Below are 20,801 nucleotides of genomic sequence, written 5' to 3' on the forward strand. Positions count from 1 at the left end.
TTAGCTCGTGTTTATATGGTTGTGAGACTTCTAGTTAATTAATATTAATTTTTGGTTCCAATTGAAAAGCGATTAAATGATTATTTATCTTATAGTTGTTTGAGATAAAGATTCAAGTCTCTACTTATCCAAATGAACCTGATCATAGTTGAAATGGTCGTCTGGTCGAGTCAGAGCCCCTTTTTGTGTTTTAGCTCGAGCACGCCAGCTTCCCATGGTTATGTGATATAAATGTGACAGACCAAGTATGTGTGGATGTCCGTGTGTACTTTGCAAATCCTTTGGGGAGGAAAAGGAGAAGGAGATGAAACAAATACATGATATAGATCAGATACCAGACATTCCGGTAAAGGATATTCCGACTTGGTGAATTTCTTCGTAGAACTCGGGAATCATTGATATTATTAATACGACAGTTGAATAATCGTCGATATTGTGTCCGTTATGTTACAGTGTAAACCTACATGGCAAGCAACTTACAACATGGGATTTGAGTCATTGGGCTGCTTGACCAGGCGGTTTGTTTTTCATTGAGTGGTAATGCAAATTACCCTACACTCTCGATACACCAACGTAGCAATCTAATCGAATAACGCGACACCATATGTTTTAGTTTTGCGACATAACATTACATAATTCATCCGAAATATGCTACGGTAGTATACCGGAGTTGTAGCTCCCTATGAATCATAGACTATGATTGTACAATGGATAGGGGATCAAGAAAATAATATAACACATATAATTGTGATGAATAATTAATTAAGAAAACTCAAGTTTAAACCTCACAGTATATCCATACAAAACTTCCAAACCATCCAAACAGAAGCTACGACTCAACTTCCCAGCCTTGCGTACATGATACTATTCTTTGATCATACTATTCTTTGGAATTTATCCTAGCCCAAGTGGTAATTAATTTTCATGGACTGGACCTTTATTCTTTTGGCTGGCGTTGATTTCAACATCACCACCCCACTTATTACACAGATATCGAGATTTGAGTATCACCACCTTCCCCTCAAGCATTTGAGTAACCAAGGGTTGGATGCTGACGGGGGCTTCGATTCTTAATCCTTTATTTCCAGTTTATATGCATATTTATCAAGAAAAAAATATTTTGTTTTCTGGGGATAATGCAAATAGATGTTACAGGGTTCAATGGCGGCTGTGGAGATGGCCGCGGTGCAGCATCCCAAACGACACTAGGAATTGAAACAGCACCCAGTACAAGTCTGGTGCAATCAGTGACAGGTGATATAAAATAGAGAGAGATATAGCTAGGGCCAAAGCTGCCCTAGGGAATTAAGCGTCGCCCAAATTTTACCTCTCATTGTCAATGAGACTAGTGCCCCATCATTCATCGCCTTCATCGCCTTCATCCTCTTCATCGTCTCCATCGCCTCCATTCTCTTCATAGTCTCCATCGGCTTCTTGCCAGATTTTATAGACTGACAAATGAAATGCAAGATAATTAACAACGCCAACTATCACTGTATTTTAAACTTCAGTGACAATATATTACCTAACTCCCAACTCCTACACAAAAAAACTCATGTCCCTAATCAATTTTAAAAAATTGTCTAGTGAGAGACGGTCGGCCATGTGTGTTTTTAAGGGCTTCAGACAGATACTTACCTCTATATTTGATTTCCTTCCTGGTGTCAAGTATTCTTTCCAACAAGCCATCGGAGTTGACATCCCCAAACAATATGGTTTCCTTTCTGTCACCAATCATCCTAACAAATATTGCTCGGTACAGCTTCTTTTCATAAGTTGTGGCACAAGCGGCCTCCAAAGTTAGATAAAAGTAACTAACAGGAAGGCAGGACAAGTGTTGGTATGCCTCCACCACGCTCAAAAAATGCAGTTGGAGGCCCTAAAAAAGAAGCCATGCAGACCGTCATATTTAAACAAGTGCACTACTAAAGATCACTTGTAAAACAGAACATGCTAAAGTATGATGTAGAGCAGCAGCAGCTTTTACAAAAGATCGGTTTTAACCTTTTTTCGGCTGATTTCTTGCGTTGTTGGATTTGTGACCAAGTGGACAACAAGCCAAAATTGCTAATAAAATAGAATAAGGAAAAGGGAGACATCATTATGATGTCTAGCCCTTGATTTGTGGCTTTTACAAAGGCAAAGAATATGTGGCAATTATGGTTTTGTTCCTTTTGTTTATTATATGTTTTTGGTTATGCCTTTGGTGAAGTGGGAGCGGCAGCAAATGAGATAAAGGGAGTTGTCTGTTGACAGCTCCAATTAGTGAGCAGAGGAGAGAGCATTCGGCTCTCCCATTTGAAATAGAGTTGCTGCTTTCCCCCTTTGTTAGTGATCACTCAATCAAAGATATTTGTGCTACATGTTGTGGCTTTTGGGTGAGAAGGAATTTGTTATATGTTTCCATTTTCTCCATTTGTTCTTTGTTTTAGTGAGAGCTATTGGGTGTATGTGAGATTTGGGTTTGAGAGTTAAAACTCTATTTGTAATCTCCTTTTGATATTAGTGGAATTTCCTCGCCGTCTCGGAACTGGACGTAGGCTTACGCCGAACTAGTATAAATCATTGTGTCATTTTATATTATTTGTATTGTCATATTTTGCCGTTGTTGCTTATTGGTTTCATATTTGACGCTTCCGCACAACAGACGTTACTGGCAATATCCTTGGTCTTAGAACAATGCAGATACAACGGAAAGAAATGACCAGCTCCAATCTGTTTAAAGAAATGCAAACGGAACAAAGTTAGCAACATACAGACCTTATTTTATGGTACTATATGTGTGTAGTCAACTATGTGGATTAATTAGAACAACAGTTGAAGCGCTGAGGTTGAATTTTGAGTTCTAATTCCAGACAAAAAAGGGTAATAAACAGATGGTGCATGCCATTATCTAATTGTCTTATATGCAAATGCAAAGTTACGTAATGGTTAACCGCCCACCGCCACGGTGCAGGTATGTAGGTTCCTGGAAGACATCAGTTCACACCCATATCATAAATCCAAAAAAGGAATGAATTCCAATAGTAGTTTATCTTGATAATCTGTTTCGTCGTCAATCATACCCAAACAAATAAATAATCGGAAGTCAAAGATTAACCATATGTATGCATCATATAAGCCACCAAAAAAAACATCGTCAATACTTGGAGTACGTCAGCTAAACAAGTTTTAGGCTTATGGCGGCAAGAGAAATGATCAGATCAAATCTCAAAAATTTATGTAATACCCCCAAAAATCACGCGAAAGCATCTAGTATACAGGGAGAAGGTAGGACACTACAAGGTGTTTTTTCATTGAAATAGACATCCTGCATTCCCTTCCAACGACCTGAACAGTCTATGCTTCGCGTGTGCATATGACAATGTGTGTACAACAATATTTACTGTAGCGTTTGTAGTTACTGACCTGGATATGGTACATCACGCCCCAGTTGTTCCAATTCAGAACTAACCTTCTGTCCAGCTTCCTTGAGTAAGATAATAAGTTCCTCTGCGAATACAGCATTAGCAGTTGTAAAGAACGTGAATACTGTTCCTTTTGCTGCGGCACTTCCAGCACGGTCAATGCGGTAAACATAATCATCAAGGGACACTGGAAAGTCGTAATTGATAACATATTTCACATCCTTCAGATCTGCAAATTAAGCATGAAACAAAATGATTAGAAACAAGGCTTCCGACCAATTCACAGGCTAAATGCATTCAACGAAAATTTGCTACACCTGCACCCCAACAAAACCCTAGGTTACTAACAGGACATGGTTTTGAAAAGGCGGATGTTGACTAGTACAATAAACAAAGCCTTCAACTGTGAAGAGATTGAAGAAGGTAAATTTCTTTATAAATAGATGCAACTGTTGAAGCGCAAGCAATAAAGAGTTCCTTTCAAGTCTTTCACAAATTTAAAAAAAATATAATAATAATGATACCTAGATCACGAGCAGCAACATCTGTTGCAATCATTATGGGGATCCTGCCAGCTTGAAACTCAGAGACAATCCGGGCCATTTCCGCTTGACCCTTGTTTTCATGAAGCGAGACTGCATGCTGACCGTCCGTATAAAGCTGCAGGGCAAACTGATCACGTTTTTCGCATCCTTCCTTTATATCCATGAATATCAGTATTCTGCTGCCATCCACTATACGACCTAGCAACTCTACCAATCTGAAACGTTTGAAATAAATCAGAAACATATATAACCGCAAACAGACAGCCCAAGATCAAACATTAGAATGTCCCCTACTTGTTATATTTCTGATCTTCAGTAACGACGTAAACAGTTTGGTCGATCGGATGTGTAGGTTTCAGAGGTGGAGAAACAATTGTAACCTGTTCAACAGCCAAAGATTAATGTCAAACAATTATTGGGTATTGCTAGGGCTGGAAAAAAATCCCAAAAATCCCAAACCAAACCAAAAAAATCCCGATCCCAAACCAAAATTCCCAAAAGTTTCGGGATGTAATCCCAAACCAAACCGAAAGTTTCGGTATGGGATTCGGTATTGCATTTCATTTTTTCGGTATTCCCATACCGAACCGAAAAAAATATATATATATATATAATTTTTTAATTATAAGAGAATTATTTCAACTGTTGATTGTTTTGGATTTAATATGTGCCGTTGATTTGTTTTTAGGTCAGATGATAACATTTCACTTTTGTATTCCTCCGTTCATTTGTTTCGAAGCGCAGCCGTGAGCCTCCGACCCTCACCAACGTCGTCCCTCACCATACTGTCGAATTCCGACCAGCCACCGACCCACCACCACACCATACTCTCGTCTCTGACTCTCCAGCCTTCCTTCACCACACAACCACCGCTCTCTCTCGCGATCTCTCTCTCTCTAGGGCGATTGTCTTTCACGGACAAGACAGGTCACAGAACTGGGGATCTCTCTCGAGTCTCACGGTCTCACCACCACACCGAGTCTGAGTCCCACTCTCACCCCAAATTAGGTAATTAATTTCATCGTCACACACACACCTCTCGCTCTCTCTCTTTTCTTTTGCGATTTTGTCTCTTCATCTGGGATCGTCTTTGAAATGATAGTATATATTCGTCATTTGCATGTTAGTATCAATTCTATTTGTGCAGGAAGTGATGCAATTCTTTTAGGTGCAGAGACCCTGCGCGGTTTGTACCCTGTTGAGACGATCTCCATTGTTGGAAAGATTTGCTCTGAGGTAACTCCATTTCTGTATTGTAATAAAGCTCTCTCTCTCTTCTGAAAAAGCAAGAAAAAAATACGAATTGGGTCAGATTTTACTTTGAACTTACTATAGGCATTGTGTATTTGGGATGTAAATAGAATGGTTTAGCATACAAGCGCTACAAGTTGGGATGTAAATAGAATGGGTCAGATTTTTCTTGAATCATTTATTCTCGAGCAGCTTTTAAAGGTTTAGCATACAAGCGCTACAAGCTGGTTTTTATTTTTGTGCATCTGCTCAGATTTTTGAGAATCTGCTCAGATTGTGTGGGGGTGGGGCTAGTTATATCTTTGTGAGAATCTGCTCAGATTTTTTAACCATTGATTTTATTTATTGTTTGGAATTTGGATATATGCTGAACTGTGGTTGTGATACTCGTGCTGAAGCAACTGATGTTGCCAACGCTGTACTGGATGGTAAACTTCTGTCTTTTGACATGAAATATGCTCCTTTCTGTTAGCTTTGGCAGGTTCCACCATCTCATTTATTCTTTCATGTCCATGTCATTGCATAGATTGTTGCTCTGTTAGTGTTAGTAATATCATTAGTATTGTAATACTCCTGTTGCTTGAGCATTATTCAACAAGTAACAAGTTAATTAAGTACGAACTGTGCACTTATTTACCCACTTTTCAATTCTATTTGTGCAGGAAGTGATGCAATTCTTTTAGGTGCAGAGACCCTGCGCGGTTTGTACCCTGTTGAAACTTTGTTTTTTTGCTTTTGGTTTGTAACTTAATTATTAAAACTTTGGATTGTAACTAATTTTTTTGCTTTTGGGTTTGTTACTTTATTTATTTTAAAACCTTGGCTACAATACAAGTGGAAAATGCAGCTAAACTGCTAATGTTCGTTCTGCTCTTATAAACATTGCAGGTTTGCCCAATATTTTTTTTATTTGGTTGAATAAAGTTAAGCCCATATGGGGGCTGTTACATTGAGTGGGCACGGCCCAATATTAGGTTTTTGTCCAATTGGACCAATATTAGCTTTTTTGTCCAAAAGCCCAAAATTATTTTTGGGATTCCCGATTTGTCCCGAAATCCCGAAACTATTTCGGGATTCCCGAAAATTGGGATTCTCGAAAATTTGGTTTGTGATCGGTATTGAAATTGGGATTCCCGAAAATTTCGGTATGGGAATCGGGACAAGGGTTTCGGTATGGGATCCCATACCGAACCACCCCTAGGTATTGCACATTAAAAAATTACGCCAAGAGTACTATTGCAATAATAAGATAGAACTAAAAGGACATTTTGTTGACTACCAATTTCATCCAGGAAAAACAATTAAAAACAGCTAAGCAATGCAAAAAATAGTAAGATGTATTACATTGCATGCGTTGTAAAGGAACCGGTTTGCCCGTTTATCAACCTCCTTTGACCAGCTAGTACCCAACAATAATATTTGACAGTCTGGGTGAATCTGAATTCAACAAGCCCATAGATAATTAACAATGACAATTTTCAACTGAACATAAACTTTGATATATAAACACACACGCGCGTGTGTGTGTGTGAGCCAACCCCACTTATTGGGATAAGGCTTGGTTGGTGTGTGTGTGTGAGAATAGCAACGCGGGTATGAAGAATAAAGTAAGGGCAATATCTCGAACCTTAGAAACAATGTCTTGTATTTGAGACCCAAACCCCATGTTTTGTTTTTCTAGCATCCAATCAGCGCCATCCAACACAAGATATGTGACCCTTCTGACGTTAGTATAACCATCCTCTAACGCAACAAGCAAGGACCTAGGTGTGGCGATTAGAATCCCACCTCCTGAGACAAAATATTAATTGCAATAAAAAAGAAGAATAAATATACATATACTAAAACAAGAAGTCTCCTTTAAAATCACCACCTACAAAAAATTGCACGTTACCATAAACAATGTGTTGTGCTAGGATAGCACCAAACCCGTTGGAACCAACTCAAGCTAACCCACAGGAAATTTATCAAATGAAAATGCAAGAACAAAATATTAAAGACACCAAGATTTTAACGAGGTTCCTCAACAGTCAGTGTAACTGGAGTACGTCCTCGAAGCAGTAGGAGCTCACCCAATAATCCACTATCAACCAAATGGGAGTTTACAAAGTGTTGGCAATCTCACAACCCAAAACCCCAATACACCCAATAACTCTCACTCACCAAAGAAAGAAATAGAGAGAGAAATATAGTGAATAATTTCCTCTCTATACAAAACTCAAAGCTAATACACAAATACAACTTCTTTGAGTGAGTACCAACAAAGAAAGAAATCACCTTTCTTTCTTCTCTTCAAAATGGGGGTGCAGGATCTCTGTTTTCTTCTCTGTTTTTCTGGTGCACTCTACCACTACAATCAGAAAATGCTCTCTATTTTCTGCACCTTCTACAACTCCCCTTCCGTTTCTCTTATTTCCATAGGCTAAATAAAAAATTAATTTTCTCCAACATCATCATTTGTCATCATCACAAAGCAAGGAACAACATCATGATGTCTCCCTTTTCATTTTGTCTTTCACTTTTTTTTTTCTTTTGGTTTGTTTATTAGGAAAGGTGATGGCCACTTGGCCACAATTCAACAATCTCCACCTTGGCTAAGTTCCGAAAACGCCATGATAAGCCAACCAACACAATTGACCCAAAAAATCACTCCCAAACACTAGTAAGAGAACAATTCATGCCGAGCCAAATGCTCCAAAACTCCTACTGCTCAATGCCTTCTTTATATAGGCATAATGTGAGCCAAGTTCAAACAGTGAACAAACTTGGCTACACCAACAACCTTAGTCAACATATCAGCGGGGTTGTCTTTAGTTGGAATCTTCTGGAGAATGATTTCCCCTTCACCAACAATTTCACGAACAAAGTGATAACGCACATCTATGTGCTTGGTCCTCGCATGATGAACCTGATACTTAGCCAAATAAATGGCACTCTGACTATCACAATGTACCTCCACCTGCTTCTGATCAACCCCCAAATCTCTAATCAGCCCATGTATCCAAATGGCCTCCTTTATAGCTTCAGCAACTGCCATATATTCAGCCTCTGTAGTAGACAAGGCAACAGACGACTGCAAAATGGACCTCCAACAAACTGGTCCTTTAGCCATAGTAAACACATAGCCTGTAGTAGACTTCCTTCCATCCAGATCACCTGCATAATCTGAATCAACATAACCAACTGCAAAATGACCAATACCAGAGTCATCCCTCTCAAAGCATAAACCAACATCTCGAGTACCATGGAGATATCTCAATATCCACTTAGCTGCTTGCCAATGCTTTTTACCTGGATTATGCATATATCGACTCACCATGCCAACTGCATGAGCAATATCCGGTCTAGAGCATACCATTGCATACATCAAACTACCAACCAAATTTGCATATGGTGTATTTTTCATTTGCAGCTTCTCTTTATCATTTTTAGGACATTGTAGAGAACTCAATTTAAAATGAGGAGCCAAAGGGGTACTAACCGGTTTGGTTGAATCATGAACTCCAAACTTTCGAATCAACTTCTCAAGGTATTGTCTTTGATTCAAACTGACCAAACCCTTCTCTCTATCTCTAGTGATCTCCATGCTAAGGATCTTCTTCGCTTCACCAAGATCCTTCATCTCAAACTCATTCTTCATTTGCTTCTTCAATTTTTCAATCTCTTCAACATTCTTTGAGGCAATCAACATATCATCAACATATATCAACAAATAAATGAAAGACCCATCTTGCAACTTCTTGAAGTACACACAATGATCATATTGACTTCTAGAATAATTTTAAAACAAGAAAGAAATTAAAAAGTAGGTACCTGGAAACCGAGTGTCATCGAAAGTCTTGATGGGGTTTGGAATATCACCACAGCCTTCAACAGTGATTCCCCTCCGTTGCCTATACTCCTCAACCGTATAAGAGGTATCGTCAGTATTAAAGTGTTGCGTTTCAGGCATGCTGCCTTGGGGCGTATAAGAGGTGACATCAGTATTGAGGTCCTGCGTTTCAGACGTGCTGCCTAGAGCAGTATGCTCCTCGACTTTGCCGACCGCGTAAGCGGTGCCATCAGTAGTAATTTCCCCCTTGAGCTCCTGCGTTTCAGACCGGAGGTCCTGCTTTTCAGACGGGCCTTTAGCAGTTATTTTCCTCATCTTCCTCCTATACTCCTTGACGTCGCCGGCCGTATATGAGATGCCTCGAGCAGCATCAGCACCATAATGATGTGCTAACCCTTCCCAGCGACGAAATCCGCCTATAGCACTACCACCAACAGCATCCAACCAACTGAAACAAACAACACAAAATTATTCAAGTTTTCCAATCACCTCTCGGCCGGACAACTACCAACTACTAACTGCTAACAAATTTTAGCAAGTTTAGGGGATGTATTCAATTGAGATGGATTTTTATGGAGTTTAATTGAATTGTAGAAATTTTATATAAAATTTTGATTCAATTCCTTGATTTATGGATGCTTAAAATACATTACGAAATCTTTCTAATATACTCTAATTCTTAACTTTCTCAAATTCTTTACAATAAACTTCTAATTGAATACGCTTGAAATATTATAAATTACTTTAAAACCCTAATTAAATACAACCGAATTTTTAAGAATTTTAATAAATTATATTAACATTCTAATTGAAAACACTTTAAATTTCAGAGAATCAGTTAAAATCTGATTGAATACCCTAAATTCATTAAAAAAAAATTAAAATCCCTTAAAATTCAATTCGTACCCAGAGAGAGAGAAAGTGAGTTACCTTCTTGTCCGACAACGGTGAGAACTGGGGTCATCGGAGCGCTTTGCCATATTCGAAATCCCAAAGCCTGAAAATCCCAAAGCTTTGGAGGAAAGTCGCGTAGAGAATGCCCGGCTATCTTATTTATACTAATACAAATCCTTCTTACAAAACGTCTAAATAAATCCCTTAACATAAACTAGGAAATAATCTCCTACTCTAATATGGAGAATCTGCTAGTTTACTAATCTTTTAGTCATATTGATCACTTTTTGATCAAAATAGATTCCTAAGTCGTACATAAAAGTGAAGTTTTTTTTAACCAATACATAAAAGTGAAGTTAAAAATATCAAAATTTTCACAAAATGCATGTAATTTAATATCCTAGTGGATAGGACGTTAGTTTTCACCCATGCGTCCCGCGTTCGAGATTCTTCCTTCCATAAATTATTGTAATGGTTTCGAATTCTCTCATTCCCTTTAATAATAATATATGTTGAAAAAAAATCTCACAGAATAACCAATAACTTAATACTTAGATTAAGGTAAAAATGTAGAATAATATGAACTTGTCAAATATCCCCAAACATAACTCTTTACTTGTTCTCAAGAAAAAAACAAAAACTAACAAACTAAAGACTAATTTGACCAAGACAAATTCTCACTTTAAGTCGCAAGCTAATCCGGCGGGGTTTATTATCCCACAATACTGCCTCCTGATGAATTGCCGCCTGATGAGATCTGAGCTCTGGAGGCTTGTCTCTCGAACAAGAAATTGGTTATGTACTCGTATATTAGCTCTTGTGTTTATATGGTTCTGAGCCTTCTAGTTAATTAATATTAATTTTTGGTTCCAATTGAAAAGCGATTAAATGATTATTTATCTTATAGTTGTTTGAGATAAAGATTCAAGTCTCTACTTATCCAAATGAACCTGATCATAGTTGAAATGGTCGTCTGGTCGAGTCAGAGCCCCTTTTGGTGTTTTGGCTCGAGCACGCGAGCCTCCAGCTTCCCATGGTTATGTGATGTGAATGTGATAGACCAAGTATGTGTGGATGTCCGTGTGTACTTTGCATATAACAGACATTTAATGGAAAAATCAATTTTGGATTAAATTTGTCAACGGACTACACCACGAGAGTTTAAATCTTAATTTTTTTACCACGAGAACCGTTTATCCGATTAGGCCATATTATTAATAACAGTTGAATAATTGTCGATATCGTGTCCGTTACGTTACACTGTAAACCTACATGGCAAGCAACTTACAACATGGCATTTGAGTGGTAATGCATATTACCCTACACTCTCGATATGCCAACGTAGCAATCTATTGGAAGTGACAGCTGCAACTCACGTCTACATCACTTCCAATACAATCTAATCAAATAATGCGATACCATATTTTAGTTTTGCAACATGACATTACATAATTCATCCGAAATATGCTACGGTAGTATACCGGAGTTGTAGCTCTCTATGAATCATAGACTATGATTGAACGATGGATAGGGGATCAAGAAAATAATATAACGCAGATACTTGTGATGAATAATTAATTAAGAAAACTCTCAAGTTTAAACCTCACAGTATATCCATACAAAACTTCCAAACCATCCAAACAGAAGCTACGACTCAACTTCCCAGCCTTGCGTACATGATACATGGCATTTGGATAACACGCAAGACCATGCTATAGAAAGTTTTAATTGGGATTGGTCTGCTGTGCTATCGAAAGCCCAGAAAAAGAAGACACAACTTTACCAGGTGACATGCTACATTCAGAACTCTCTAAGACTGATATGAGACTCTCCAACATGGTCTTCGACAGCTTCAGCTTCTCAGTCTGCTCCGAGGTTGGTTTTTCCGGAAGAGAATCGTGCTGTCAAAGAGAAAGAATAACGGATAACAAGTAGCAAGATAATTTTACTGGCATTGTTGGTGGATTAACAGTCCCATTTATTCGGTTTAAGGGATATATCATAAACCATATCTATAAGCTTGAAGGGAATGTCACTTAAGTAAAAGTTGAGCAACAAATTACATACCTGCTGAATTTGGGTAGCAATTTTCTGATACATTTCACGTAGGTCGGATAAGTACATTGCTGTCATGACTTTGATCTGCAAATGAAAGTCCGCAATACAAAGATGATTAGAAAGAACATTGTTGCAGCTGCAGAGTCACTCGTGCATCCAATTACAGTTTTTCATTTTAATGCTTCAAATTTCAAGAAAAAATGTCAACAGAAAAGAGATCATGCATACAACCGCGCATGAATTCCGAATGAGTGAAATCATGTGTACATAATGAAGCAAGATTTTACATTAACTTCCCAACCGATGTTGGTAGCTTAGAATCACGACTGAATGGAGATCAAACAAGGACATCTTACTTTTTTATAGACCTCCTCTGGCACATTACCCTCAGTTGCATCTCCGGTCTTCGCTGTGGAATCTAGAGATGCCACAAATTCGAAACATTTGATTAATAAAAATGGAAAACTATATTTCCCTAAACAGTTAAACATGTAGCTAAAAACAATTATGAAGAATACCCGATTGCTTTGAATCTGAATTTTTCTGCAGGCTAGTCATATTGTTTTGCTGCATCATTGGCGAAGGACCTTGAAACTGCATTGACTGCAGCCCAGCTAATGAAGACACTGAAAATTTCTGCAAGTTAGTCATATCGTTTTGCTGCATCATGGCCATAGGACCTTGAAACTGCATTGACTGCATCATGGCCATGGGACCTCGATTTGTAGAATGCAATCGAGCAATTCGAGATGCTACAAAATAAAATATACAGACATACACATCAAATTTCAATATTTGCATACAAGATTGCACGAAACTTGATATTGAGCATTATAGATGAGAAAAAAGCATATGATGAAGATTAGATAAAGAAACATGGAAAACTATCATATGACCAAACGGTAGATAAAAGATATAAACATCTATCCAAATAACATGAGAAATTTGAGAACAAACTAGAAGCTACACAAGCAAAGGTGGGACAAGAAATCTTGAAGTGAACGACAACAAAACGCTTGAAGTAGCTTAATAATAAGGCTCCTCTGAGAATGCCTTATCTACAAACCAACTGAAGAAAACTAAAAGAATTAAGAGCCATCTTTTATACAATCCAAAGAAACAAAAGACAGCTCAGATAAGATTTTGCTCCCAAATTGGCATGATACCAACCTAATCATTCTGCTGACTAATTTGAACGCAGATCCGTGTAGTTTAATACCAAAAGTCCCATTTGGAGAAGATTACATTCCAAAATTAGACTACTTTCCAAAGGGTCTACAACCATACGTATGTCAGACAGGCATAACAAGATAAAGTTTTCCCCAAGTCATCCAAAAAAATTGTAGCATCATAAATAAGGACTTCGAGTTTACACTTCTGTACAATGTGCATTCATGATAATCTAAATGGCATTAAAGTGCATGCATGAAAAGAACAAAAAGGCCAGCGTTGGAAATGGCACAACTGAAAAGAAAAGGTTAGGGAAAAGTGGAAACATACATGATAGTGCCTCATTTAGGGATCTTTGAGATTGAGATAACAGCGTTGCCTGATCCATTGCAAATTGTGATGGACGCATGGATTTTGATACCTGAAATGGTGCTTGAAGTGTTTCCTGCCTATCTCGTTTTAAGCCCGCAGACACCGGGTTGCTCTGCAACATTGTTGTCAGAGGGTGTTGGTTCATTTGATTTTTAAGATGCATGTGAGTAATATGAGAGTGTGACTGCTGCTGTTGCTGCTGTAGTATCTGCCGCTGCTGTATCAATTGGTGCTGCATTTGCTGTTGACACTGTTGCTTCAGTTGATTCTGAAGCTTTTGCTGTTCTATTTGCTGGTGTTGAAGCATACCAGAATTTGACTGAAGGGAGTTAATATTTGACTGCAGCTTACTAACCCCACTCTGTGATGACATGGCATTCGAATTCATGTTCACTTGTTGGGAAACATTGACAGGAGTTTGTTGGTTAGATCCCAACAGAACTTGCTGCAAAGAGTTCAGTGCATTTCCCTGTCCTGGATCCAACTTTGTACTCGGCTGCAATGGATTCATCATGTTGTGCTGTGCTGTTGAACTTGAAACCCGAGAAATAGAAGACAACGAATTTTCCTGCAAGTTTGTCATATTATTGTTCTGCTGCATTGTTGGCACAGGACCTTGTAAATTCATTGTTTGCAACTGCGGGTTCATTGGATTTTCATGAGACTGCACTTGAGTAATTTGAGATTGCGGCTGCTGCATCGAGTAGTGCATATGAGGTGGGGGGAGCTGCTCTTGTTGCAGAGGAGGAACTTCCGTCCTCGTTCTATTTGTAATAATAAATTTTACTATCTGCTTCTCATATAAACCCAATTTGCCTTTCAAACTAGGTGAAATCCTATTCTTGGAAATCTGTAAGACTGATATGAGGCGCTCCAACATGGTTTTGAACATTTTTAGCTTCTCAAGCTGCCCCGGCTTTGGTGGTTGTGGAAGAGAATCGGGCTGGCAAATAGAAAGAACAGACGTCAGTAAGCAAAAGAACGACAATATAAGGAGTAACAAGACTTTGTTGCGAAATGTTATCAGCACCAGTGGTGAAGTAATACTCCCATGTAGACAGTCTACATGGGTACAATAATTAAAAGGAAAATCCAGGTGGAATCTATCAAAGAACACCACCGCAATAACCTAGCAGGGAAAGCCGGCTTGTTGGTAAAAGTTCAAGCAACAAATTATGAGAGAAGAAAATATTGAATTGATTACATACCTGCTGAAGTTTAGTAACATATTTCTGATAAACTTCACTTAGTTCGGTTAAGTACATTTCCTTCATGACTTTGATCTGCAAATGAAAGTTATAAATACAAAGATGATTAGAAAGAACTTTGGTGCAGCTACATGCTTGTCGACACCATCACAACATCAATGCCAACGGAAAAGAGCCCGTGCATGCAACCATGAATTCAGACGGCATGACAAAGCAGCCCCACAAGGAATCTTAACTCGTATGTATTTCTTCAAAATTCCCATTCAAACTAGGGAATTTTGGCATTAGTATAATTAAATTGGTTGAAATGGTTTGGATACGTGAACTAGAGACTTAGAGATGCTCTAGATGCGACTATGAGACAGATGCTCAGGGCAAAAGAGGTAGAGGAAAACCTAGGAAAACTTGGAAAGAGACTTTAAGAAAGGATATGAAGCACTTGAACCTAATGAAAAACTTGACGCAAAACAGAGTGCGTTGGTGTTCTAAGATTACACAGCCGACCCCACGTGAGATAAGATTTGGTCGTTGTTGTAGCTCTGTCCCCACCCCTACCCCCACGTCTAATAATTTGTATTTTTATATTAAGTTGTTGTATGTGAAGGACTGAGATCATCTCCAGAGCTTTGCCTCGGGAGCCGATGGATCCATTAATCCTGGCCATTAAATTCAATCCGGCGGCCATGAAACCAAAAACCAAAGGGGAAAGGTGCAGGGGATGGAAGATGAAGGAGGGGATGGGGTGGGATGACCAGAGGGGAAAGGGTGCAGGCGGTGGGAGAAGGAGGAGGGGATGGGTGTGGGATGACAGCAGTCATGGAAGTAGGAGAGGAAGGAGGAAGGAGGAGGGGATGGGTGTGGGATGACAGCAGTCATGGAAGTAGGAGAGGAAGGAGGAAGGAGGAGGGGATGGGGGTGGGATGACGGCAGTCATGGCAGTGGATGACGGCAGTCTGAGAAAGATCCCAATTTGACCGTCGAACTCCTTGCCGCTGCGTACTTGGTCGGTGATGCTGGAAACCTCCGCAGGCGAGAAGGGGAGAGATTTCTGGGATGTGAAAAGAGTGTTGTGCATTTCTGACCGTAAGTGAAAGCCATCGAATGGACAAGAAGTTAGTACATCTTACTTTTTGATAGACCTCCTCTTGCGAATCACTCCCGTTTGCATGTCCAGTCTGGGCTCGGCAATCTAGAGAAGCTACAAATTATACAGAGAGATGTGTCAATGTTTGCACCTAAAAAGAAATTTGAACAAGAAACGAAAAAACTAAGCATTGCATGCAGAACATTGAGAAAAAAAATGGAAAACTATCCTTCCCAAAACAGTTGAAAATGTATTTCTTGTAACACAAAATATATAGATATATATATATATATATATATATATATCCAGACATCATAAGCAATCTAAGAACAGACTAGAAGCTTCATGAGCTAAAGTGGAAAAGGGCCATGCATGCACTGTTTTGAAGATAATTCATCCATGGGCAACGACGTTTACTAAACATACTAGACACTGAATTTTTATGCAGGCTTGTAATATTGTTCTGCTGCAATGTTGGCACAGAACCTTGTAAATTCATTGTTTGCAACAGCGGGTTCATTTGATTTTCACGAGACTGCACTTGAGTAATTTGAGATTGCGGCTGCTGCATGGAGTGCATATGAGGTGGCGAGAGCTGCCCTTGTTGCCGAGGAGGAACTTGCTTCCTCGGTCTATTTGTATCAATAAAATTTATTATCTGATTCTCGTATGAACCCAACTTGTCTATCAAACCAGGTGAAATGCTGCTCTTGGTAATATGTAAGACTGATATGAGGCGCTCCAATATGTTTTTGAACATTTTTAGCTTTTCAAGCCGCTCTGACTTTGGTTGTTGTGGAAGAGAATCGTGCTGGAAAACAGAAAGAAGAAGAGGCATGAGTAAGCAAAAGAACAGCAATATATATAAGAAGAAATTAAAACGGGGATCCGTCATTAAAAGGGATCTAGCATGAACCATCCCCACGATAACCTGGAACGGAAATAATGCTTAATTTGTAAAAGTAAAGCAACAAATTATGAGGGGAAAAAAATGAAGTGGTTACACACCGGTTGAAGTTTAGTAGCAATCTCCCAATACATTTCACTTAGCTCGGGTAAGTACATCTCCTTCACGGCTTTGATCTTCAAATCAAATTCAGAATGCCAAAGATGATTAGAAACAAATACACGTTTCCAAACACCATAGCATAGTTTGTTTCTTACTATCTCATGTCTTCTACTAATTTGTTTCTAACCCTAGCCATTTAGTCCGCATGGCAAAGTGGCTTACCTTTTGATAGACCTCTTCTTGCCAATCACCCTCATTTGCAAGTCTTGCTTGGGCTGGGGAATCTAGGATTGGTACAAGTTATGCAAAAATATTTTATACAATCATACAAATTTGTCTGATAAGGGTAGTAATGGAGAAAAGCTTTACCTTCCGAACATTGCTCAAGCAGAATAAAAACCTCTGCAAAAACATGAAATATTTTCTTTTATTTCCATAATTCGATAATTGAATACTAGTTCAGCGTCTTACACAAACCATATAAACTAAAACTGATCCTAGAACTTGACACCTATTTAATCATAAAAAAAAATAACTGCCGGTGTAGATATTAAAAATCAATCTTTCAGGCAGTTGATCATCAAGAAGAACAACATTTTTAAAATTCAAATTCATTTTCTCTCCATGTCAAAAAGCATGTTGCAGAAGTTTGAGTTTCTATTACCCGCAGGATTAGGTTGTAATGAATTATCCACTGTGTTCTGAATCATGGTATCCACTTTGAGCATCCTCAGAGAAACTTTTTGTAGATAATCCCACTATGAAGAGAAATCCATGTTAAACTTCGAATGCATTGCTATTCATAAAGCAAACAGAGTTGAAACACAAACTAGTAAGTTATGTATGTAATAACATTTGTCATAGATAAATACCTGGCTTGTGGAAGAAGTATAAATCTTTTCCTCAAACGTCACGGCCATTTTCAAGAGTTCTTGTAATTCCTCGTCACCAGATACAGAAGGATGACTCTTCAATGTATCAAATCTTTACATGCAACACATTTAACAAAAATTATTGGCTATCATTAAAGCATGGAATTAACAGGTACATAAGCGAATTCATAATGAACAAATCCAATCATTTCTATATAAACCGGGACACACCCCAATCCCGATGTCCATAAAGGATGTGTGGGATTCTTAGCCCACATAGTCACGGGGTGAACCTTCTTTGTATGTTGAACATATCATCATTATTTCACATGTTCTCGGCATTCGCATTCATTAAATGGCTTGCGTCATCCTCGGTGATAGCCCGTGGCCAACCCGATGTCCCCCGGACATTGGGATCGGGGAGTATCAAACCCGCCTAAAGGTATGCGCACAGATTTTTGTGTAAGTAAACGAATATCATCTTCTAGCGATCATACATCTGAAACTGTACTTTTAATTGATGCCTACATAATTGAACTCAGTGCTGTGAAGGGGAATCGAACCTAGGGCTCAGGTGCTGTGGTAAAGGCTCTTAACCACTTAAGCTACAAACCCCTTGCGTCCTTGCATGGTTAACGTTATGATTGCCCTTCTATAACAAACATGTTAACAAGTACAAAATCATCTATAAATTAAAAGCTACTGCAAGAGAAAAGCATGAATCTATGATGCCTAGGGTTTTATTTTTCTTTCTTTCTTAAACATACTCACATCTTGTAGGTAATCTCTTGTCGTGAATTTGGAAGAGATTGACTCCTCCAGCCGCCACTGTCCATCGAGAGTTTTTCAAGTTGAGAAATCAAGTCGTCGTCTATTGTGGGTTCTCCATCGTCTGTGTCGGTTGAGGGTTCGCTTCCAACTTGAGGAGCCCGAGGAATCACGTTATCGGAATACATCAATTCTGACCAGATATGCATGGCCCAATCTAAAGAGAATGGAGACCAAAAATTAAAGATCAATCAAACCTAGAAATTTGATCAAAAAAAAAAAAAAAGCGGAAAGAGTTTTCTTTTTTGTTCAAAAAAATGTGGAAAGAGTTGCGCTCATGAATTTAGGGTTAGTAGAGAGATGGAAAGAGGTAAGTGTCAATTTATAGGGAGACCATCAAACATGCAAGAATGAACGTCAGCTCATAGGAAATACTTTATTTATGGGTGGTGTTACAGGAAAGGGATCCTCTCATGTCCCTTCCAACAAATCCTCCTCATGAAACAATCTGGGTTCTTAAAGCTTGATTCAACGGCTAAAGTTATTATAACTTTTACAATAGACCCGTGTTTTTAGCTGTTGAATCAAATTTCAAGGGTACAAATTGTTTGATGAGGAGGATTAGGTGGAAGGAATCCAAAGGGATCTGGAGAGAATCCTTTTCCGGTGTTATATACACCAAATTCATGGTTTAGATTTGTGCACCAAATGGTGCGGCAGATTCTACACCATATAAATTTTTATTACATTTTTTAATTAAATTTCAACCTGAATTAAAGGATCGATTGGTTTAGGCGGCTAACAGAAATGGCAGTTATTCGGTCAGGTCAGGTTATTTATGGGTACAGTTGCGATCCCTAGCGTTGAGAGATCACCGTTCCCCCTTCACTCGTCCTGTTCCGGAGAAGCTGTGGAAGAGAGCATATGGAGGGTTAAGGTGCCGACTAAGGTTAGACACTTTCTTTGGAGTTCTCTCCACAATGCTTTAGCAACTTTGGATGTGCTGTTTAAGAGACGTTCTTCCCCAACCCCTACATGCCCAATCTGTCTTTGTCAGGAGGAAACTATTGAGCATCTTTTTCTTTTCTGCCCTTGGGTCAATTCAATTTGGTTTGGTGGGGCTCTTAAGTACAATATCCATCATGGGAGCATTTCTAGCTGGGTTTTTTGGCTACATTTTGTCTTCTCTACTAATTTGGGGTATTCGACGAGTAGAGAGTGGGTATAGACTTAAGTGGCTTTCACTTGTTGACATATTTGGAAGTCCCGTTGTGATTTTGTCTTTAACCATGTCCCTATCATTCCCTCAAAGGTAATTTTGGGTATCTGTATTTCTATTGGTGAGTTCTTTAATGCTCGGTTGGTCCTTGAGGACTCAAGGACGGTGGAAATAGGTCGAGTCAGGCAGGTTACTAGGTGGACCCCCCTGTCTCCCTTTTTGTTAAGGTGAACGTGGATGCAAGTTGGTCTAGGTTGACTAAAACTGGGTTTGCTGCAGTGGTGGCTCAGGATGCGAGGGGGATTTTATTGCTGCGGTGAGGTACCTCGTTTCTCCTTCTTGTGTTGCGATGGCAGAGGCTTTAGCTCTGCTCCGTGGTTGCGAGTTAACGGTTTCCTTGGGTATTAGCTCAGTCATTTTTTAATCTGATTCTCTGGAAACTATTTCATGTCTTTCGAAGTCACTTCAGAGAGGTTTTCCCTATCTTGGCAAATGCTTAGGATTTGGGTGAAACTTTCCAGAATTGTCGCTGGTCTTGGGTTCCAAGATCAGCCAATATGGCGGCGGATTCTCTTGCGTGTTTTGTAATGTGGTGATGTGTAATGTTGTTTGGGTCAATCCACCCCTATCTGTTACAACCACACCCACTTTCTACTTATTAAAATGATTTCTTTAGTCTTTAATTAGTGAGTCGTGGGACCCGCCTTATTTTTATACTTCTATCATGGTTCCGGTCTCTCTTTCCCCTCTAATATCTGAATCAACTATCTCTCTCTAACTCTCAGGAACTCACACTCTCTCTAAGCTCCGAGAGCTTCTCTCTAGCTTTCACCTCACTTCCCTCACAAATCAAACCCCAAAAACCATATATTTGGAGTCCTTGAGACCTAGCGAACTCAATGGTACCCTTGCATGCGCCATCTGAGCACTGTGGGTTTTTCTGCCATTGAAGCCGAGAGCTTCAAAGCTCTAAAACTCGAACCCAGGTGAGGATTGTGTTCCTTCTTCAAATTTCTGGGTTATGCATGTTGGTTTTATGACAAAACTCAAGGGTTTTGATCTCAGTTTTTCTCTGTGTCAATAATCTAGCTCCGACGACGAACTCCGACGAG

At 39.1% G+C, this 20,801-nt stretch overlaps 2 protein-coding genes across 5 annotated transcripts; both read right to left on the reverse strand.

Annotated features, from left to right (window-relative positions):
• Nucleotides 1-1,356: 1,356 nt before the first annotated feature.
• Nucleotides 1,357-10,015, reverse strand: LOC126615425 (ATP-dependent RNA helicase rok1-like). The gene is made up of 12 exons (XM_050283255.1): nt 9,966-10,015; nt 9,017-9,483; nt 6,831-6,994; nt 6,548-6,640; nt 4,247-4,332; nt 3,932-4,167; nt 3,409-3,636; nt 2,925-2,968; nt 2,648-2,715; nt 2,005-2,029; nt 1,639-1,879; nt 1,357-1,451 (listed from the first exon to the last, which is right to left on the reverse strand). The coding sequence occupies exons 1-12, from the start codon at nt 10,013-10,015 to the stop codon at nt 1,357-1,359; spliced, it is 1,797 nt and encodes a 598-aa protein (XP_050139212.1).
• Nucleotides 10,016-11,498: 1,483 nt separating this feature from the next.
• Nucleotides 11,499-18,804, reverse strand: LOC126616346 (mediator of RNA polymerase II transcription subunit 15a-like). Of its 4 annotated transcripts, XM_050284403.1 has the most exons (15): nt 18,474-18,804; nt 17,703-17,814; nt 17,495-17,588; nt 17,200-17,232; nt 17,053-17,114; nt 16,830-16,904; nt 16,308-16,632; nt 15,865-15,935; nt 14,738-14,812; nt 13,488-14,472; nt 12,704-12,739; nt 12,506-12,667; nt 12,344-12,405; nt 11,997-12,071; nt 11,499-11,830 (listed from the first exon to the last, which is right to left on the reverse strand). In XM_050284403.1, exons 1-15 carry the CDS (start codon nt 18,677-18,679, stop codon nt 11,654-11,656), a joined length of 2,550 nt encoding a protein of 849 aa, XP_050140360.1. In that variant the 5' UTR covers nt 18,680-18,804; the 3' UTR covers nt 11,499-11,653. The 4 variants fall into 4 exon arrangements, with proteins under 4 accessions (XP_050140360.1, XP_050140358.1, XP_050140357.1 ...); XM_050284401.1 differs by having other exon boundaries at nt 12,506-12,739; nt 17,053-17,105; XM_050284400.1 differs by having other exon boundaries at nt 12,506-12,739; nt 15,865-15,926.
• Nucleotides 18,805-20,801: the final 1,997 nt, after the last annotated feature.

This window comes from Malus sylvestris, chromosome 3, assembly GCF_916048215.2.
Source record: "Malus sylvestris chromosome 3, drMalSylv7.2, whole genome shotgun sequence".
Classification (NCBI taxonomy): domain Eukaryota; kingdom Viridiplantae; phylum Streptophyta; class Magnoliopsida; order Rosales; family Rosaceae; genus Malus; species Malus sylvestris.

Bases quoted from the DNA above. Each gene is read 5' to 3' on its own strand.
- LOC126615425 (XM_050283255.1), bottom strand. From the start codon at position 10,015: ATGGCAAAGCGCTCCGATGACCCCAGTTCTCACCGTTGTCGGACAAGA. The intron at 4,168-4,246 runs GTAGGGGACATT...CAAACGTTTCAG, and splicing joins GAAGATCAGAAATATAACAA to ATTGGTAGAGTTGCTAGGTC. The intron at 2,716-2,924 runs GTAACTTTGCAT...TTCTTTAAACAG, and splicing joins GGTGGGCGGTTAACCATTAC to ATTGGAGCTGGTCATTTCTT.
- LOC126616346 (XM_050284399.1), bottom strand. From the start codon at position 18,679: ATGCATATCTGGTCAGAATTGATGTATTCCGATAACGTGATTCCTCGG. The intron at 17,589-17,702 runs GTATTTATCTAT...TTCTCTTCATAG, and splicing joins ATACTTCTTCCACAAGCCAG to TGGGATTATCTACAAAAAGT. The intron at 15,936-16,307 runs GTTCTGTGCCAA...TATAATTTGTAG, and splicing joins GCAAACAATGAATTTACAAG to CTTCTCTAGATTGCCGAGCC.